The following is a 21,898-nucleotide window of genomic DNA, read 5'->3' on the forward strand; positions in this document are numbered from 1 at the left end:
AGCTTCAGCAACACCACCTCGTCTAATCGCAGTGCTCAACATTACATGAAGACGGTGAAGGTAGGTGGTTGGTTTTTCTCCTTGATTTTGCAGACCACCAGTGAACTTTGCGAACACTTCATCTCTGTCCTCCACTGAGCCATAAACAGACTCCTACAGCTCCTACAGTTCATCAAAAGTGGAAAAATTCAGTCCACGAAGAAGGGGAATGGAACAGTTTGCTCTCACTCTTGCGCCGTTAGTAACTTTTTATTTAATACATTATAAATAATTCTCTTTAATACAGAAGCCTATATTACGTCCCATAATGTCTGAAATGTTGTCACAAAATATTCAGAATATTAAAAATGACAAAAAAATGAAGCCATCAGGTTCTCTTAAAGGATCTTTTAGGTGGAATGCTCATTGTGTGATATGTACAGATGTCCATTTAGAGGTCAAAAAGATCCAACAAAGCATTTTTTGACATCAACATGACTACCTGATTATAATTTACATAGTCAACATGTTTGCCATTAAAGGGTATTAAAGTCATTAAATGCATTTTTATGTGTTTTTGAATAATAATCTGGACAGCAACAAAAAGTGTTGCATTCTTCCAATGGATTTAGTGATTATTGGTAAGATAATTTTCAAATTAAATTATAACAATATGGATTGCACTTACTTATTTAATATATAATAAATAAATAAATAAATAAATAAATAAATAAAAACACAAGATACACACAAACTACCAAAGTGGAAAGGGAAGTAAGAAAAAAAGAAAGAAAGGAAGTAAACAGAGCACACGAAGTGTGAACAGACGTGTTTTGGGTGATCTGCATAGTTCACACATTTCAAAATAAAAAAATAAAAATAAATAACACAATTACACAAAACAGTTTTTATTCCATTGTGTCCTAAAGTGCTGTTTTTAATAAATGCTCTTATATTTTCAGTTTAGTATTTTTTAAAAAACATATGGTTGAACAGTGACTAAAGTTGCTAATAATTGCGATGAATGTGGAAGATTTGAAATGCACACATACATGCTCCACGAAAATGGAATTTATTCAAGTTATTGGGAACTGAAAAAAAAACAGAATTTTTTATTATCTTACGTGAGTGGTGCTTGCTGTGACATTGAACCCTTTGAGGCATTGAATGCATTATGCTCCAACGAAAAAGTGTGGCAAATATTAGTGACAACTGACCTGTTGGTGGCACTTAATTTTGGGCAAGAGCCCAAACTGGCACCATGAATGTCCAGACCGAAGTCTACCACCATGCCACTAGTTTTTAATCGAAGAGCTGTCTAGATTGCTTAGAAATTCAATTTAGAAATACAACTTTATCTGAAATACGATCTATACCATTATATAGTTATTATACTCATATCATTACTTGGTTTACTAATCGTGGGCTTGGCTAAAGATGCTTCCTGATGTCAGACATCTGCTGACAGCGTCAAAGCATAACTGTCCTCCTTCACAACCACATGTGCATTATTTTACCACAGCTTCAGAGCTGATACCATAAAAGCAACTGCCCTGAAACACAAGAGCCACTTTCTTAAAATGACTCACACAAGTTTCCACATTGCTTTGCTTCTTCTGCTGTCCTCCATGCATTTGCTAGGTGAGTTGATTTGCCTTTTTATTTAAGTCAAAATAGTGATTTTAATGGTAAATAATCCTATAAACTTTACATATATTCTTATATATGATGATTGATAATGACTTTATAATTAGAAATGTAAATTAATAAATAGATTTTTAATAAATTAGAAAGTTCTAGTAAGTTCTAGTAGTTCTAGTAGGCCTAATTTCCAAGAAACCAGAACAATAGGGCCTTTCTCTCCGCTTTAGTTCCAGAACTAAATGTACAGTACTAAAGTACTGGGATGATTTTGCTCGAACTGTTTCTCAGTACAATTTATAGGACTGCATTCACACCGAGAGTGTGTACTAGGACGTGATGTAAGCTGGTTGACAGTGATGTCATTTGTGCGCGGCTTTCAACAACGTTAACAAAGAACAATGTTAACAACAGGAGGATGGAGGACGCTGTGATCGGAGCTGTGTTTTTGTTGTGTCTCGTGGGTTTCACAATAATGGACATGGGATGTCAACGTATACGTAAAGAGATTGAAATAACAGAAAGGAGGACTAAGAATCTCCAACAACAACTGGCAGTGCTGCATTTGCTACAAGTTGCTACAAGTGGCCCTAATGTAACACTGAGTCAGTTTAACAACATCTATAATTGGTCCTGGTAGCTCTGTGTTGGTTAACACTTCACAAGATGGTCTAAAGCCTCCCCCCACCATTGTTTTGTGCTTACAGGAAGCTCTCTAGCCTCAAAGCCTTTTCATCTTTCAGCTTCAGCAGATGAAGTTCCTGCCATCATCAACAGTGATCTTCCTATTACTAATCTGTCCAAGAGACCCGTACTTCAGCCCAAAGAAACTGCACCGCCTCAGTTTCTGCGCACCTTGATGGACCCTCAGGGCAAAGTGTGTGTGCAGGCCAGTCTGGGAGTTGAGTATGTGGTGAGAGAGAACAAAGTAAGCTTGTTATTTTCTCAGCATTTTTATTCAACTTCTCAGCATGTTCTAGCAGGGGGTGAGAATTTGGTTTACCACCAACATTGTCAACTGCTCACTGCACTGTCAGAATAAAAACGTGCAGAACTTGTATCTTTATGGGTACAAGGGCATCCTCAAGAGTACACGTTGCTAATTCTTTACATTGTTCATCTCATGGCGGGATGAAATAGCCCATAATTAAGACAAACTATATAGTGACAAACTTTGTTTTTGGTGAGTAATCCCTTGTACGAAAGAAGTGCACTCAATTGTATTGAATGTGCACTTACAGTGAACCTCAAATCCTAAGCTTATTTTTAAAACACTTCTTGCAAATAATATAATATTTATGGAATATAAAGCCACTTAAGTGTACTTTTTAAGTACACTTTCATGACTATTTCTTAACACACTTACGTATTAACAAGTGCACTTTGTTATGATGTCAAATTAAAGGTTTTATGTAAAAGTGCATTTTGAATGCTATAAAAAGTACACTTATTTTGATGTGATAACTAAAATAACATTTAAATAGTGTTCCTGTAGCTCAAGTGGTAGAGCATTGCATTACCAAGCGCAAGGTTGGGGGTTCGATTCCCTGGGAACACATGATAGATAAAAATTGATAGCCTGAATGCACTGTAAATTGCTTTGGATAAAAGCGTCTGCTAAATGCATACATTTAATTTTAATTTAATTTAAATACATTACATGCAAGTTTCAACAGAAATGACAGTGAAGTTTATTACGTAAAATACACTTAAGTCCTACTTAAGTGGGTAAGACAAAAACACCTAAATGTTCGGCTAAACTAATTTAATATAAATTTAAACTATAAAAAATTGTTCATTTAATTGCAATTAACATGCACTTAAGTATCTGAAAACATTACATTACACTGCACTTAAGTATAAACTTTAAAGTATATTATTTTTGTAATATGCACTCTTTTTAAAAGTATGCTAAAGTGAATGTCTTTTTCATAATATAGACACCTTTTGATTAAACAGAATATTGGGATATCACTAATCAACTTAAATGATTGAAAATTATTAATAAATATTTCCATTGTTTAATATTCAAGGCAAGAGCTTGATTCTACATTCTACTGCCATTGCTTACATTTATGTAATTCCAGTTGCGTAGACCCCCATAATGTTTGTTCATGTGATATATGTTAAAACTGTCCTCTCATAATCACTAGCACAGCCAGTGGATCAAAACGCCCCCACATTTTCTATGAATATCGTCTTCACTGTGTGCATGCATTCAGTACACTCAAAGGGTACAACGTCGAACATAAGCTACGTCTACAAATTCTGTGCAGCTACACCAAATTTTAGTGTCTTGAACTTTTTAGATCAACGATGGGTTTTATATTGTCAATTTTACAGGATTTCCGTACTAATATGATGTTGGTCCAGTAATCACACTGCTTAACTTGTTTTCCAGAAGAACTATTATTTCAACATGAATCCCAGCTCAACACGAGCCACGGGATTCTGTGGGAACCAAAAGGCTATTCTCTCTCTGGACTTTGATGGTGGACAGCTGGAGTTCACTTTCATCAAGGTACTTACAGTAGCTTTTATATCTATGATAAGTTTTCTCTTTGGGTTAAACATGTACAAAACTAGCAGTCTTAATCAACATACAATGCAATATCTCTTCACACTCCCAGGAAGGTGATCTCTCCTATGTGAGCACTATCAAAGGTCTTCTGAGACCTGCTCCCCCCTGTACAAATTGCCGGAGTAAGTATAAATTACACTAAAACCTTTGCAAATACACTCATCATGCACACATGATTATTCTTATCCTTAAAATATCTTACTATTTTATCTAGGGCTTGACAATAAAGAGTAACAATGTGGCAAAAACATGAGTTTCGCCTACCTGTCGAGAAGAAACCACACACTCAGCGTCTCAACTGAAACCCAAACATTCCCTCAAGTTCCCTCAGTGTTTACCCTTGTTATACACCGTTGTCTGTTTCTGTGTATTTTGGCAAGTCTTCAAATGTATTTTTCCCATGTATAGCATCAGCCACGTTTAAAAAAAAAAAAAAAAAAAGAATATACAGCGTCTTGCTTCATTAGCCATGCCCCAATCTCTCATTATTGGTTGAGCTGGAAAGAGATTGACAGATTTGGCCATAATGCTCTAATGGTACGTTTACATTACAACAATGTACTAAAAACTAAAGTTTTACATACAGATAACAACGTTGTCAAAACAATTCCCATTCATATAGGATCCACGAATATGACTAAAAATGCTATATTATTCATGCCAGGCCAGTAGGTGGCGATGTCACTTTGTAAAGAAACACTACGTGTCTGTGCACATAGCTATAAACTGAACATGTAATATGCATGTGCATGACATCACCATTTTCACAACTGGACGGGGCCAAAAGTCTTTAAAAGGAACGTGTGAAATTTGTCCGATTTAGTTGTTTAGTTCAATGTTCTTTCACAGGTCGAAAAGTCGTAATTTATATTGTAACATTAATTAATTTACTCTGGCACAGTAGATATCAATAAATCAATGCTGCAATGAAGTAAAGAAAATATGAATTTGTGACACATACAAAAGAAACATGCTCAAAATTGATGCGATGATGCTGACAAACCGTGTGTGTTGACGTGGTCAGATTTCATGTGTTCTGTTTATAGAGTTTTGGCACCATATGCATTCCATAGTTTTCAAAAGGGGGTGCATTTTCAAGTCATCAAAATGCTTCTGTCATTTAAATAAACAGCCAAAACGCATAACAAGTGTACAGTTTTTAGTTGACGTGTAAATGATGACTGAGAGGCTCAGTGTTTACACTTTTGGGGGAGATTAACCCATGAATGTCATACTAATAGTAGTTAATGAACAATAAATTGGGTTTAGAGAATGTATTTTGACATAAATCTTTACCTCTAAGTATATTTTTCAAATTTAATCCACAGATAAAACCTACGTAGGAGTTATACATCACGACAAGCTATTCAAAGCAAAAAATGGCCTAAGCTTCCAATGCAAGTCTCAGATGACTCTGATACTGGCAAGTTACTTCCGAGTCAAACTGGTGCCACTGCAGATTCAAGCCTTTGATCTGGCAAATGGAGCGTTTGGAAAAGGTACATACATCTCACACTGTAGACCGCAGAGATTTTTCACTATGTATATAAATGTAAACACATATATATTCTGTCAACCGGTTTACCTCAGAATAACATGATTTCTCATGTCTTGATATCAGAGGTGGAGTGCTGGGAGGATTACAACAAACGCATGATCCCCATTATTCTGGGTGCTGTAGCTGCGGCAGTTTGCCTCATTGCCATTCTGACGTGTGTGTTAGTCCGAGAACGCCGTGGCCAAGGGTACGAACAACTCTGAGACATTGTGAAGATGAATCAAGAGATTTTATTGTGTGCTTAACATTGCCTGGATATTGTTTTACAGTTTTAAACAATCTCAGTAAACAATTAAAATGCGTTTGACATGAAATACCTTTGATATTGTGTTCATTATAATGCATAAGTTACTACTTATAGACTACGGTCATTCTAATGTATGGAGGTTTTGGGCCTTGACAAGATATGTACATTCAAGGGAATAATTATTATAAGTGCAAGTTTTACATGTGACTACGAAACACCTGCAATGGGGGTAAATGCTGGACAACATATCCCATAGAGTATGACAACATGCTCCACTTCTTTGTTTTTGGCTTTTTCATTGGTAGGGTAGAGTGGGGGGGAAAGCCCCCTTGGTGTAAAAATGCTCCCTACTGTTTTTCCCAACATAACCACTAGATAAAGTAAAGCAAAAAATTTTGTTGGAACTATGGTCTACACTGACATTAGTGATGTAGTAGAGTGATGTAGCAGTATTCACCATGAAGCTTGCACTGGTGATTTACCGGAGGATTTCAGTGATCTCATTTCCACAGTAAGAAATAAAAGTGTTTTAAAGCTTGTTGTTTTGCAGAACATCACAGTTATATATTATATGAGATCAGTAAGACCTGTAGATAGGGAGCATGTGCTATTTAGGAAAAATATAATTATATTTCCAGAATGACATAAAATTTAAAAATCTGTGGGGTTACACGCCCCCAGGATGCATGACTTCATTACTGTAGTTACTCTGTCCTGAACATCAAATCCATCAAATGTACTCTGTCTAGGTGGTTGAATAAAAATATTTGGACTTTATATTTAAAAATGACCTCAAGTTAGCATCAGGTAGCTAATTAGCTAGCATCAGCTTACTATTTTTCTAATAGGCTATTATAATTTTGTAATTGATGATTATATTCTTTTTAATTTGAAGCTAAAACTGCCTGTACTCTGATTTTGCTGTAAATGTATAAAGCAAATTGCTTTGTAAGACCGGGGGCATTTAACCCCACCTGTGAGGCAAAACGCCCCCTTGGTACAAATTAAATTTTTGTTAAAAATCTATTAAAATGAAAACTCTGGTCTTTTTTCATAATTGGTTTATGATTTATGTCATTGATTCAAAAACTCTCCTGGACACATTTAACTTTTGTTTCACAGAAAAGAATTGCACTCAACTCAACTGATATATGTGACATGACAACATGACGAATGATTACATTCTTATTACACACATTTACTCGTCAGTACCTACTCAGAGTCAGAGAATTTTGGACACAGCCGTATTTTTCTGTCAGAATGAATTTTGTGGGAAATTACATACACACCCCTGATAGCACTCGTACATCACGGAGACGTCTATTTGTTGTCTGCATTACATCTGCAAGACGTATTTTTTAGAACATTTGCTCATCTGCAATACGTCTATAGGATGTTTCCTATCAGATGTCAAATAGTCGTTTATAAGATGTCTTTAAGATGTTTATGATTTAGAATGTAGCGTATGTTAAACTGACATCTTAAAGACGTCTATCAGATGTTTGTACACAGCAGTGTACGTGTGCTATCTGGGACATTGGTTTGTGTGTACGTGTCACGGTCAGATCCATAAACAGAGAAAAGTAAAATTTGTTGTGACTACGAAGTACCCAGATAGCACACATATGTCTGTGAAAAGGTCTGTTAAAGATCGCTTCATCTGGAAAGCATCTGCTGTGTACAAATATCTGATAGACGTCTCTAAGATGTCAGTTTTACATACTCTACATTCTAAATCATAAACATCTTAAAGACATCTTATAAACGTCTATTTGACATCTGATAGGAAACGTCCCGTTGACGTATTGCAGATGAGCAAACACTTTATAAATTACGTCTTGCAGATGTAATGCAGATGTCAAATAGATGTCTCCGTGATGTATGTGTGCTATCAGGAGAGTTTGTTACAACGAATGAGAATAAATGATTTAAATGGCAAACCTCCTAAGAATCACTGGCTGTTGTATTTAAAGCTGTTGTATTTTTTCATATAATTAGAATATCATCAAAAAGGTGGTTTATTTCACTAATTCAATTCAAAAAGTGAAACTTGTATATTATATTCATTCATTACACACAGACATTTCAAATGTTTATTTCTTTTAATTTTGATGATTATAACTGACAACTAAGGAAAATCCCAAATTCAGTATCTCAGAAAATTAGGATATTGTGAAAAGGAAATATTGAAGACACCTGGTGCCACACTCTAATCAGCTAATTAACTCAAAACACCTGCAAAGGCCTTTAAATGGTCTCTCAGTCTAGTTCTGTAGGATACACAATCATGGGGAAGACTGCTGACTTGACAGTTGTCCAAAAGACAACCATTGACATCTTGCACAAGGAGGGCAAGACACAAAAGGTCATTGCAAAAGAGGCTGGCTGTTCACAGAGCTCTGTGTCCAAGCACATTAATAGAAAGGCGAAGGGAAGGAAAAGATGTGGTAGAAAAAAGTGTGCAAGCAATAGGGATAACCGCACCCTGGAGAGGATTGTGAAACAAAACCCATTCAAAAATGTGGGGGAGATTCACAAAGAGTGGACTGCAGCTGGAGTAAGTGCTTCAAGAACCACTACGCACAGACGTATGCAAGACATGGGTTTCAGCTGTCGCATTCCTTGTGTCAAGCCACTCTTGAACAACAGACAGCGTCAGAAGCGTCTCGCCTGGGCTAAAGACTGGACTGCTGCTGAGTGGTCCAAAGTTATGTTCTCTGATGAAAGTAAATTTTGCATTTCCTTTGGAAATCAGGGTTCCAGAGTCTGGAGGAAGAGAGGAGAGGCACACAATCCACGTTGATTGAGGTCCAGTGTAAAGTTTCCACAGTCAGTGATGGTTTGGGGTGTCATGTCATCTGCTGGTGTTGGTCCACTGTGTTTTCTGAGGTCCAAGGTCAACGCAGCCGTAACATACTAAAGCACATGATTATATTTTAATTGTAGTGTGTGATTTGAAATTGAATTTAAAGTTAACATATTTTAAATGTACTAAATTGCAACTTCATTACAAATGTGTAATTACAAAAACATTTTAATGCATGACATAAGATTCAATAGACCATATTTCAAGAGTTATGAAATTACACATATAAATGTACTTAAGTCCTACTTAAGTTGGTCACAAAGGCATTTGCATTTAATATTAATTAACTCAAATACATTTTAATTTAATTGCAGTTAACTTGCATTTAAGTGTCCAGAAACATCCACTTATTATTTCCACGATAAGCACTCTTTTTGAATTATGGATGAGTGAACTTCTTACCTAGAAGTGCTTTAGTATCTGTATTTTAACCAAGGCTTTGTCTAGCCAACATTTAACTGAACTTTCTTTCTGTAGTTTCTAAGTAAACTCCATCTTTGTCTTTGTTTCCGCACATCTAAACACATTATGGCAGCTGGCGAGGGTTACCATGGCGAGGGCCAATCAGATGGGTGTGTTGATAGGGTTAGTGTGGGGTGGGGGTGTAAGGTTAGATTGTTTTTGGAGTGGACCAGTCTTTCACATATTTACTTGAGATCACGTTGCTGTATTGACAGGGAATGCAGATCGCGCGCTCAGAAGCAGAGTTTCACGAGCAGCTGGAGTCGGCTCGCAGAGAGGCCCGCAAGTCATTCAACGACGACGTCATGCTGATCGAGAAGTTTGTGGAGAACCCCAGGTCTGGCTGGTAGATCAGGCTCAGGACTCACACATGATATCTTGTGATGTGATCTCGAGTGTTTGTTGTTGAACCAGACACGTCGAGGTGCAGGTGTTTGGGGACCAGTTCGGCGATGCGGTGTATTTGTTCGAGAGAGACTGTAGCGTACAGAGACGACACCAGAAGATCATCGAGGAAGCTCCAGGGGTAAAACTGAGCCCGCTTCAGTCTCAGGATGAAGTCTGTGTTAATGAGACTGAGCTGGCTTGATTCGTGTGTGTGTCTGCAGCCGGGCATCAGTCCTGAGGTCTGGAGGAAGCTCGGAGAGGCCGGGGTGCGAGCAGCTCAAGCAGTCCACTATGTAGGAGCAGGTGATGATACTGTCATGTGACGTCTGTGATGTGTTTCACCACTCATACGCTGGCGATATGCACACTAGTGTTCAAAGGATTGAGGTCAGTTAGTCGAGTCAGCCTTATTGTCATTCCTGCATATGTGGAGACACACAGAGGAACGAAATGTCCTGCTCACACATGAAAACATGGGCATGCACACAGAACATGAAGAATCTAAACGTACAACTTATACAGATCTACATATGCAAAAAAACCTATATAAACCTACACATAACTTATACTTTGCATAAACACTTTATATAAGGCTTAGATACAGAGGTACAGAGTACAGTGCAATCTAGATAATTCAGGGCAAAAACATAGTGCTGCCCTTCAGAAACTATTGAAAATATTCAGATATACCCGAAAGTAATACAGTGGCTTTTGCAGATTTGTCCACAAGGGGTGGCAGTGTCTTCAGATTGTTTTATCTGCTGTGGTGTTTTCATTCATCAGGTGGCAGCGGGGGAGAAGTTGCCCCTCTCGGTCATTCTTTTGAAGCCAGAATATACGCTGAACAGTGCACACACATAGAGACAAGGTATTTTATGTTTAACCTCATGTGACTTACGAATTTACACAGAGCCAGATTTACAGGGGAACAAAAACAAAACATTTTATGTATTTTGGTTGTTCATTTACGTGACAATGCCATTTTATGGGGCCTGAAAACAAACTTTTGAAAACCGGCTCAAGGTGCAAGTTTTTGAAAATTATACTATTATCGTCTTTGTATAAACTAAAAAACAAAACAAAAAAAATTCTACATTTAGCACATTATTGTCATCTAAACGTCAAATGTTTATAATACATTTGTTTATTTATTTTTGTATTATGATAATTAAATTTTGGGAGGTATATATAGTATGTGTGTTTTGTCATAATGTAAATTATCTTAATGGGCCTCAAATCTTTATCCAAATCTTTATTTATTTTGTTCTGTTATTTATTTCCTTTTCATTTTGGATTAAAATATTGTCTGGTTAAACCTCTAAGTGATCTCGTGAAATTCAGTCCGCATGAAAGATTCACACTTTTTTGTTAATGCATATCATCGCTAAGCTGAAAAGACTCAGATACTGCCTTCGAGTACAATGTAAGCAAGCACACTCTTATTTTTATGGTTGTGTTAGCTAAATTTCACTGACAAAGGGACCATTGTCAATAATGCAGCACTTTGTGAGGAACTTTTTCACTGATCGCACAGATTCCTGTTGAAATGACTGGATTTTTCCAGCAAAATTTCACCGAGCAACAACAAATTTGACCACACCTGTAACTTTTCCAACTATAAACTTCCAAGGCATTTAAAAACAGCACCACTGCACAACTGAATCAGTATTTGACCTTCACTATTCTTATATTAACTCATTGTATGTTTATTTCCCAGATCGTGGGTCTCAACACCAACATCGACTTCTTACTGAGTCTTTCGGGGCATCTGGAGTTCGAGGCAGGAGACGTTCACAGCAGTTTCATCCCGCAGCACTATGATCTTCCCAGCCGCTCGCAGGCTCTGTCAGGACGCTCTGGGACTGCCGCACCGCGAAAAACAGCACACAGAGAAACACAGAAACCAAACCAGTGGTGAGATACAACTACTGCTTGTGGATCTTAAGATCACAAGAAAAAAATTCAATCGTGTCCAAGGTTTAGTCTGCCGTTATACGTTGTTTGGGTGTTCACGGATGGTGTTGATGGTTACAGTCTGTGTTTTGGCTCGTGAGGCTTGTTTGAGATGTTAACCTGAGCTTCCTGTTGCAGACATGTTCTCTCCGTTTGCCTCCAGTAACAGGAGACGACTCAATGTCCTGCACTGCAGGAACCTGACACTGCAGCTCGGGACGACAGTAAGTGTTCATGCACTCATGAACACACACACACACACACACACACACACACACACACACACTCACATACACACACACTGCAGGAACCTGACACTGCAGCTCGGGACTACACACACTCACATACACACACACTTGCTCGCTCGCTCACTCACTCACATACACACACACACCCAAACTCACTTGTTAGCACTCGCTTACACACACACACACACACACACACACACACACACACACACACACACACACACACTTGCTCGCTCGCTCACTCACATACACACACCCAAACTCACTCGTTAGCACTCGCTTACACACACACACACACACACACACTTGCTCGCTCGCTCACTCACATACACACACCCAAACTCACTCGTTAGCACTCGCTTACACACACACACACACACACACACACACACACACACTTGCTCGCTCGGTCACTCACTCACATACACACACACACTCAAACTCACTCGTTAGCACTCGCTTACATAATAATAATAAAAAAATTGTATACACATATATATGTTGTGTTGTGTTTGATAGCTCGCTCGCTCACTCACATACACACACCCAAACTCACTCGTTAGCACTCGCTTACACACACACACTCACACACTCTCACACACACTGATACACTCCTGTCCACACGCTTTGACTCTGAATGATTGCTTTAGAAGAACAGCCACACCTGACAAACCTTTTCAAAATCAAATCTGTGCTGGACTCTACAATTTTAAATATTGTTATATTAATTATTTACATTTTCCAATCTAATAAGGGAAGGGGTTTATATTGCACTATTATGTTGAGATTATTTTTTCTTTTTTGACTTTATAAAATTGCTTTTACATATTCAAGATTTATTCAGTGCTTTAGTTATATATATTTAGAGAAGCGTGTCACATTTTGTTGAGGTCAGGGGTCAAGCTCTTGCAAATGAATCATGATTAAGTGTCTGCAGTCAAAGTAATAACTGCTTTGAACAGATTCTTGACTAATAGTTCCAGAGGGTAAATTTATATGAGTATTATTATGAATGCATGAAAGATCAGTGTGATGATTAATGTACGGCTCACCTGATTCTTCTACATGTCAGGACTATCAGATCACTATCAGATCATTGTCTTGAAATAGAAACGTCTGCATTATACACGAGCACTGAAGAGATGCCATGGATCATAATGCAGGATTTCAGCATAACAAGCCTGAAATAGAATCTGCACAGTAAGATCTGTATAGATGAGTGAAGCTCACCAAGAAATGTCTCCAAAAAGAGTCAATTATATTTCACTTAGCACCATTATGATGCGTCGCTTTCTGACAATGTTATTATTTTAATAAATATTATTTCTTTTGCAGAAGTGGAATTATCTATTTCTTACAATCCAGATGGGACATACAGTATGGAGGTAAATCCTGTTAAAAGCACATCTGCATTGTCAAATCAAAAGTATAGCAGGATGGTTTGAGAGATTTCACATTTTGTATTAGTGTAATAATGTTGTATTTTTGAATTTTCTTGGGTTTTTTTGTGGTTTTTGGTTTTTAGGTTGGGTGTTTGGTGTTTCGTGTATCTGTGGGTTGTGGGTGGACGTGACCTACCTGGGGTGCACTGTCAATGGAGTGCTGTCCCAACCCATGACAGGCACTATCGAAAAGTGTCAAAAGTGTCAAACTGTCAAAAGTGTCACTTTTACATCAAGTTTATATAATGGAACCCGAACAGCAGCATCTAGAACTTGCCTTTGCTTTGTTTGTAGGTGCTAGTCAAGGCTGGAGACTCGGTCCAGAAAGGAGATCCATTAATGGTGATGATTGGCATGAAGATGGAGGTGAGTGAGGCTCAGTCTCTTTCTCATTCAGTGCTCTTTGTAGTCCATATCGCACCGGATCGGTTCCTTCTCTTTCTGGGCAGCTTACCATCCGTGCACCCAAAGCAGCAGTCATCAAGAGGGTGTTCTTCACAGAGGGCTCACAGGCTAACCGTCACGCAGCTGTGGTAGAGATGGAGGAAGAGGAAGGCGCTGGGGAAGAGTAAATCTAGTGATTCACAGACAGATGACTGGAAATCCTGTACAATCTAGAAGAAGCACTACAAATTAGTTTGGATCTAAAAATTAAAACTAGGATCTTTAAGACGATACATCTTGTCACCTTTATCTTTGCTTGTCAGAAATTCAGTCCCCAATATCTTGGTGTTTCTGGTCTCCTGGTTCTTTTGTACCATGATAATCATGGTCATTTTATGGGTAAATGAAGATCAACGGCTGGATGACTGTGGAATGACTTGCCATCTCTCTATTAACAAAAAACACTGACTCATGTTGTTGCTTGTCCCATACCTGTGAAATAGAGAACTCCTGTGAAGCATTGTTTAATACAGTAATGTATTTGTGGTCAATAAGGTGCCTTGGTGTTAGTTTGACTACTAAACTTTTTAACATTAATCATTAATCATTTAATCATCAACGATTTTCCACCTTTGAGTTCATAATTAGTCTGACCAATAAGGTAAAAAGAATTTCTTCACTATGTAACAAAAAGAAGTCACTGTTCACAATCTATGCATCAAATTCAGGTTTTGATCCAAATTCATGGGTGTAAACCCCGACAACTGTCAACAACTTCATTATTCAGTAGAATTATACTTTATTTATAGTGCATATTTCCTACATAATCCTAATTCAAAGTGTTTTACGTAAGTGTGATAAAGTTAACAGTACATAAATAATAATAATCATAAAATAATTTACATTTGCTCCTAATGATCTGAGTTATTTAAGTGTCTTCAATATGCATATGTGCAATGTATTTAGATCAAAGCCATTAAATGATTTATAAATGAGTAGCAGCACTTACATTGGCTTAGAACTGATTTTAAAGACTTTAGGAATGATGTGTCATGCTGCAGCTGTTCACACTCTATACACTTTATCAATGTTGTTGATACTGTACCCACAAGATTTAATAGTACACACTATCATTCATCAATACTGAAGAGTGACTCTGGAAGCAAAACAATTCTTCACAGAGAAAGTGAACAACTACACAATGTCTTTTAAAAACTGATCTGTCACAAGCTCTGAGGGTGTTCAAAAAATGGTATTGGTATTACTTTTAATGAAGAATCAAGCTTCTCCGAAGACTTCAGTAGGGGCTTTTTCACTCTGTGTTTAACCCTGTCAAATGGTGACAGAAAACATGAGCTGGAGTGAAGAAGAAACGGACATTAGTTCCCATTGCGGTAGGTGCCACTTGGCACCATAAACAATAAAAAAAAATAAGCGGTGGGAGGAGAAGCCAGGAGAAGAAGTCCATGGAGGAGCCAACAGAGGGAGGAGCCAAGGTGGAGCCAGGAGAAGTGAGCTGCATTCACACAGAGTTTCTGGAAAATACACTATAATGTGCCCTGGGATTTGTCCTGGGACCATTCACATTGCCAGTGATTTTCTGGAATCTGTGCAAGCGTTCACACACATTCTGTAAAGATCCCATAAGGACACGTGACATTAGGATCTTGATGTGTAATATGACGCGTAGCTTTCACAAAGATGGCGAATGCTCTCAGCTTCAGATAGTGAGGAGCTCCCTGATCTCTGCTTCATTCCAGTTTGCAGACTGATCCTGGGAATGTTGCTAAATCCCACGTTTTTCCAGGCGCAAAAAAAAGGAAAAGAAAAGAAAAAGAAAGTGTTCAGGTTAGGGTTTAAGATGAAAAAGAACAGCTTAGTGTCCTTCCTGACGAGCAGGCGCCTGGGGAGCAGATGGGGGTTCAGTGCCTTGCTCAAGGACACATCAGTTGTGGGTATTGAAGGTGGAAGAAAGTGCTGTTCATTCACTCCCCCATCTACAGTTCCTGCTGTTACTGAGACTCAAACCCGCGACCTTAGGGTAAATAGTCCAACTCTCTAACCATTAGGCCACAACTGCAACTAAATAGTAATACAAGTATTCAGGAGTAAAAGATAAACACTCACTTGATGACCTAAGCAACCCAAGGAGCTTTTTTCAGTGCCCTCCAACTTTTCAATTTCATATTTTGAAACACGCCGCCAGGGTGTCTGTAGATGGTGGGCAGGAAGGAGGTCAGGTGCCTGTAGAAGCTCCACTGGTCAAGAGGACAGTCCACTTCCAGTTGACTGAAGGGGCTCCTGAAAGTGGTTTGTGGACATTTTACAGTATATAGATGACATGATATGATCATAGTTGGGATTACTTTTATGTGTCACAATACATCTATTGTACTCAGCAATTACAAGTCAGATGAGTGTTGCCAACACTTTTACACCTTGGATATTGTTCTGTCTTTCACTGCATTTGATGAGTCATAAACAGAAAGTAGAACTGAAGTGACATTACAAGATGATTATTTGATCTACAGCAGCAGATTTTTGATTCTCTGGGGCAGGAATGGCTACAGTTATTTGTTTTCACGAATGCCAAAGTGATACAAATATTATCATCAACTGTGAATGTTTTATCAGCATGTATGCACAACACAAAATAAAACTGAACTGAACCACATTAACATGACAAAGCACTTGTTGCAATATGGTTCTGAGAGGTTCACAGATCTGCCAGCCAAGCACAAGTAAAGCATCAGCTTTAGTACAAGAAAACAGCACCATCTGGATTGGAAAACAGTACAACTACCTAAAACTCCCAGTACATGTCAGCCCTGGCCTGAATACTGTATGTCAGGACAGAACTATCTACTAACGATCTGTGTTCATTAAAGAATAAAACCTGGCTGCCTCCTAGTGGTGTAAGAAAATATCGATACACGTGAGTATCAGGATATTTTGTTTGGCGATACTGTATTGATCCAGGAACTTCAAACTCGGGGCAGAGGTAGACCCCGAGGCCCCCTATCAGACGCGCCTCCCCCGTGTGTCCCTCTGATGGGGAGGGTCAAAGCTCTGGAAGACATGAAGAGAGACAGGTGGTCAGTGTGACAGACAGACAGACTGAGAAATTAGCTTTTCCATAGACACTGTCTATATCCCTCACAACCTTGTTTTCACGCATGTGTCTATCCTGACTAAGACCCAGAACACCTGCTGTGACGCCATCAGACGGGTCGCCCATAAAGTCCTCAAAGCACAACATGCTCAAGGAAATGGAGTCATCATCACTAACAGCCACAGCAAAACTCATCACACACTCAGCTGAGAGCTGAGAAACATGAGGAGGATCTAGACTTACCTGAACTAAGAAGGTGATTATACTGAACGGCGCAAATTCTTTGGTCAGAGATCCTACAAAGACAAAACAACAAGAGTGTGGAGCATTTAACCTTAAAAATTACAGAGCCTCCACCAAAACTGTCCTGTAGCTGCCAAAAAAGTCATTTCCAACCACTTCTTGTGCTGTTCTGTTGTTGTCAATGTGAAAATGCATAAAAATAGTTTGTGAAATTTGCCTATTCCAGCCTGTTTCTTGCGTGTACGTGACGCATCCATGCATTGTCGCATAAATTTATTTGCATTAAAACAACAGTTTTTGCGTCATTTGAAGTGTAGACAGAGAATTTATACTGTAAAATTAAACAAAAAAGATTGTCTTAAACTGTATCGATAAATGGTATTTCCATCAGCTATATCATAAAACCTTTATTTCACAAGAAAGGAAGAAAGAAAGAAAGAAAGAAAGAAAGAAAGAAAGAAAGAAAGAAAAAGTCCCTGGATGGAAACCTGTCTAATTGGAAAGTAGGGAGAAAATCTTGCTTGCATGTTCAAAATCCAGATCCGTGGGGTCTCGCCAACACTTTACACTTTAATCTTCTCCAACCCACCAAAATAACCTGACCTGTGTTTTAGGCTTACGAAAAGGATTTAACATGTTATTATTATTACTTTTAAATCTTAAAATAATACAGTGACCTTATACGTAAGTCACACTCAATCAGTCGCTGGTATTAAACACATACATCTTCATAGCGTTTTCATAAGGAAGTAATTACAAATGAACATATACGTTTACAGACTATTTTAGAGAAATATACAGGAATTAAAGCATTCAAGTGTGCTTATGTGTGCCAATGTGTGTCAAATTAATCAGTTATCCACTTAGCGCCAATAAACATCTCTAAACTTCAACAAAAAAACAACGTTTAAAGACTATCAATACTTGCAAAATCCTTGCTGTTGTGTAATGATGGTATTTTTATGCAAATGTTGTCTAAACGCCAGTTTAACACGTTTAAAACCTGCATTAACTTTTCACCTGACTTCTCTCAAAATGGCGGATTCCACTGATCGGTAAGCCCCTCCCCTCGAATGCAGATGAGCCAATGGCAGTCGAGTATCAGTTGCGCGGGGACCGGAAATCGGACATCATAGAGAAACACTGGAAGATCCGAAGCTTTCCTCTGTTCGATGGTATTTATGCTATAAATGATGGCAAGGAATTTATTTTATTCCATTTCCGAAAATCCATACAAAACAGAGCAAAATGTCCTTAAAAATTCAGCCCCAATGCCAAAGAAAACGATCATTTTCTGGTTGTCATACTCTCATTAAGTTACAGTTTTCACCTGCTCAAGCTGAACATTAATGTTATCTTGTGCTTCAGCAAGGTATCTTAAACTAGTGATGGGAGAAATTAAACATTTATTAGGTTAGTGTTTTAAGATGTGATTCACTGTTTGAAACACCACACGCTGGTGACGTCTTCTGGTCAATACTCTGTAAATGAAAACATGCATAAAAACAGTTTTTACAAACCCAGTGCAAATGCCTTCTAAAGTATATTAAATGCAATACAAATAATAAAATACCATTAAAATGAAGTGTCTGTATAATAAACATCTTTAAATAATTGTTATTTACAAGGGCTTGTTTTCTTTGTTTTATGGAGAGCTTGTATAAACAGGCCAGTAGAGACTATTAAAGGGATACTTCACCCCAAAATGAAAATGTTGTCATTAATCACTTACCCCCATATCGTTCCAAACCCGTAAAGGCTTCGTTCACCTTCGGAACACAATTTAAGATATTTTGGATGAAAACCGGGAGGCTTGAGACTGTCCCATAGACTGCCAAATAAATAACAGTGTCAAGGTCCAGGAAAGTATGAAAAGCATCGTCAGAATACTCCGTCTGCCATCAGTGATTCAACCGTAACGTTATGAAGGTCATTTAAACTGTAAAAACAAAGTTTCTGATGCTTGAAAACACATTAACAAAAACATGTTTAGAAAATCTGCATTTACCTGCATATTTTCGCTCCACATCCGCATCATTTTAAATGACCTTTAAACTAAAGTATCTCTGTTTTTTGGGGGGCGTAACAGTTAATAATGTAAAATGTCTGTGAGGTTTAAAACTGAGGTCATTTTTGTTGATGCTGATGTGTAATGTTGATTTTGCCTGACATTTATCGTCGTATAGCCAATTTTAGTTTATTTTATGCATTCCTGTTGTATTTTGTGGCTGTCTAGCCACCATTTTCACCTGAGAGACAAATTAATTTCCTCACCATATAGTCGTTTCCACCATCTGATATAGTCCTTTCTCCAAGTCATCACAATCAGTATGCAGACGGGATGGTAAAAACAGTATAAGTCATTATAATCAGTATGTCCCTACTGGATGCAACAAATGCCTCTGGTTTTATTGGTTGTCTCTTGGGTTATTGTTGCGGTATAAAAGGGGTTAATAGCTGGCCAATCAGAACACACCTCACTTTTCAGAACGATGAGTTTTGTTTCAGAAGGCGGGACATAGAGGAGAAACAATAATGTACAGTATGTGGAAAATAACACACCTCACTTTTCAGAAAGTTGTGTTTTGTTTTTTGAACCTTAAACCGCATAAAGATATTTCATTACACCAAATACACAAAATAATGTTCTTTTTAGCAGCATCATATGACCCCTTTAAATGATCTTATATTTGGGATTCTTCAAAGTCACCATCATCTGCTTTGCACAATCTTGACATCCACTCACAGCCAACTCTGATGTAATTCCAGTACTGTACCGAGGTAGTGCGCGGGACACTTGTTGGCTGTTTTAAATTTAAATTTAAATTAAGTTTTCCATTTAATATCTGTATACATAAAGCAGGCACATTGATATTTGTCTACACATCTAATTTTGCCTCCAGTAACGGGAGACGGTTCTTGTAGCAGGCACATTGATATTTGTGACGACAGGAAGTGTTCATGCACTCATGAACACACACACATTATTTTATAAGTACTTTAGTAACATATAAATGACATTATAGCTTTGATAACTTTTATTGCTTTAAGATCCATTTAATAATGATTGTAAAACCAGCTGCTGTAATGGATCACAGGACCACCAGATGGCAATAAAAAAATAAAAAAAATCATACAGAAAAGCTTCATGTAATGAACCAATATGTTTATGTATTGAAGGCCTTCTTTCTTCATTTTGCAATACTAAATGCTTAAGCTGTATATTCACTGAAAGGAATGGTTTGAAAACTGTCCAACTGTGAATGACTCCTCCTTACATTTAGGCAACTGGCTCATTTTTTCCCTCCTCCACAACAGCTCTAATCTCAATCGAGTTTGCATGAAATCATCCTTTAAATTGCTTTTACATTTTCAAGATTTATCCAGTGCTTTAGCAATATATTCAAATAAATTAGAAGATTTTGTTAAGGTCAGGGATCACCAATCTTGATTAAGTGTTTGAGGTCGTTAGCATCCTGTAATAATTTGTTTAATCTGATTCTTGACTAAACATTCAACATGAATATTATTAATGCATATGCTTATTATTAGACGGCTCACACAGTCATTCTTCTAAATATGAAAACTACAAGAACATTCTCTTGAAATAGAAACAGTTTGTCTGCATTATATATGAGCACTAATGAGCAGCCATTGATCATAGTGAAGAAGGGTGTCAGCATAACAATCCTTAAATAGATTCACACCGCAAGGTCTGCAGAGAATCACATGAAGAAATGTCACACAGAGGAGATGCAGCACTTTATTATTTCTTTAGCTGAAGTGGCATATTCATTCTAGATGAAGTATTAAGGTAATTTATGTCTTTAAAGTTCAATCAAAAAGTATAGCATGGTTGTTTGAGATTTCACATTGACTCAGTTCAAGAACCATGCACTATATTTTCATGAATTTTTTTTTTTTTTTTTTGTTAGACTGGAGGTCAGCTGGACCTACCGGTGGTGCTCTGTCGATGGAGTGCTGTCCCAACCCAAACTAGTCATCCTGGACAATACTGTACACATCTGTTCTGGTGGTTTTTGTTCTTTCTTCAGCATTTATGTCATGACTAGATCTCTGGAAGTGTGCTGGTGGATCTACCTGTGCCCAAATTCCTGGCTGGAGTCTCCAGTGCACGGGGTGGCGCTGTTGCACCCATGACAGACACTATTGAAAAGATAATTGAGGCTCAATTCCTGTTCCTAAAGTATGCAAGATCTGGATTGGTGCATCCCAAATCATAAATCAGTGTTAGTTGGCAATACCGAACCCTAATATACATTTGACACAAATTAATGACAAGGTAGTGTTCTTTTGTTGTCATATTGTCCAAGTACATACATGTAAGTACTTATAATGCAAATATTTTTATTATATATAAGAATAATAATGATAAGATGGTTCAGGGTCAGTTTAAAACTGCTAATTTATCAGAAATTGATTGAAAAGTCATTACTCGTTACAAGATCTTAAGGAAGCACTATTAATTAGTTCAGACTTGAGATTTCCAAATCAAATTTCTTCTAGTTTTGCAGTTTGATTTGTAATGTTACACTCTGAAATGAAAGTTCTTCTTTTTTCGTTCTTTTTTATCTGAGTAAACAGTTCTTTTCCATATTGAGTTTAAGTATTTACTGTCACCTGTAACATTCAGTCCCTGTGGTTATTTTGCACCATGTCATTGTTTGGAGGATAAAGATGGGTTTGTTGGCCCCATTGTCCTGGATGTCCACCATCTCATATGCTTGGCTGATTTTCCGGGTTATCCGCTGGATGACTGTGGACTGGAGTGCAC

General features: G+C 37.7%; 2 protein-coding genes and 1 long non-coding RNA gene across 3 annotated transcripts; all 3 read left to right on the top strand.

Annotated features, from left to right (window-relative positions):
• Positions 1-1,402: 1,402 nt before the first annotated feature.
• Positions 1,403-6,073, top strand: LOC109057357 (lysosome-associated membrane glycoprotein 3-like). Its single transcript, XM_019074590.2, has 6 exons — positions 1,403-1,620; positions 2,328-2,548; positions 4,022-4,141; positions 4,251-4,323; positions 5,530-5,700; positions 5,823-6,073. The coding sequence occupies exons 1-6, from the start codon at positions 1,560-1,562 to the stop codon at positions 5,960-5,962; spliced, it is 786 nt and encodes a 261-aa protein (XP_018930135.1). The 5' UTR covers positions 1,403-1,559; the 3' UTR covers positions 5,963-6,073.
• A 3,446-nt stretch (positions 6,074-9,519) lies between these two features.
• On the top strand, positions 9,520-10,554 carry LOC122134927 (methylcrotonoyl-CoA carboxylase subunit alpha, mitochondrial-like). The gene is made up of 3 exons (XM_042712187.1): positions 9,520-9,671; positions 9,749-9,860; positions 9,943-10,554. The coding sequence occupies exons 1-3, from the start codon at positions 9,553-9,555 to the stop codon at positions 10,042-10,044; spliced, it is 333 nt and encodes a 110-aa protein (XP_042568121.1). The 5' UTR covers positions 9,520-9,552; the 3' UTR covers positions 10,045-10,554.
• Positions 10,555-11,473: 919 nt separating this feature from the next.
• Positions 11,474-14,557, top strand: LOC122134928. Its single transcript, XR_006153223.1, has 5 exons — positions 11,474-11,635; positions 11,813-11,898; positions 13,258-13,307; positions 13,659-13,730; positions 13,814-14,557. It is a non-coding gene; the product is annotated as an uncharacterized LOC122134928 (long non-coding RNA).
• The last annotated feature ends 7,341 nt before the right edge of the window (positions 14,558-21,898 follow it).

This window comes from Cyprinus carpio, chromosome A22 (genome assembly GCF_018340385.1).
Source record: "Cyprinus carpio isolate SPL01 chromosome A22, ASM1834038v1, whole genome shotgun sequence".
NCBI classification, from domain to species: domain Eukaryota; kingdom Metazoa; phylum Chordata; class Actinopteri; order Cypriniformes; family Cyprinidae; genus Cyprinus; species Cyprinus carpio.

Coding starts and splice junctions, on each gene's coding strand:
- LOC109057357 (XM_019074590.2), top strand. CDS start 1,560: ATGACTCACACAAGTTTCCACATTGCTTTGCTTCTTCTGCTGTCCTCC. Junction 4,142..4,250: donor TGGAGTTCACTTTCATCAAG/GTACTTACAGTA, acceptor TCACACTCCCAG/GAAGGTGATCTCTCCTATGT. Junction 5,701..5,822: donor AAATGGAGCGTTTGGAAAAG/GTACATACATCT, acceptor TCTTGATATCAG/AGGTGGAGTGCTGGGAGGAT.
- LOC122134927 (XM_042712187.1), top strand. CDS start 9,553: ATGCAGATCGCGCGCTCAGAAGCAGAGTTTCACGAGCAGCTGGAGTCG. Junction 9,672..9,748: donor AAGTTTGTGGAGAACCCCAG/GTCTGGCTGGTA, acceptor TTGTTGAACCAG/ACACGTCGAGGTGCAGGTGT. Junction 9,861..9,942: donor TCATCGAGGAAGCTCCAGGG/GTAAAACTGAGC, acceptor GTGTGTCTGCAG/CCGGGCATCAGTCCTGAGGT.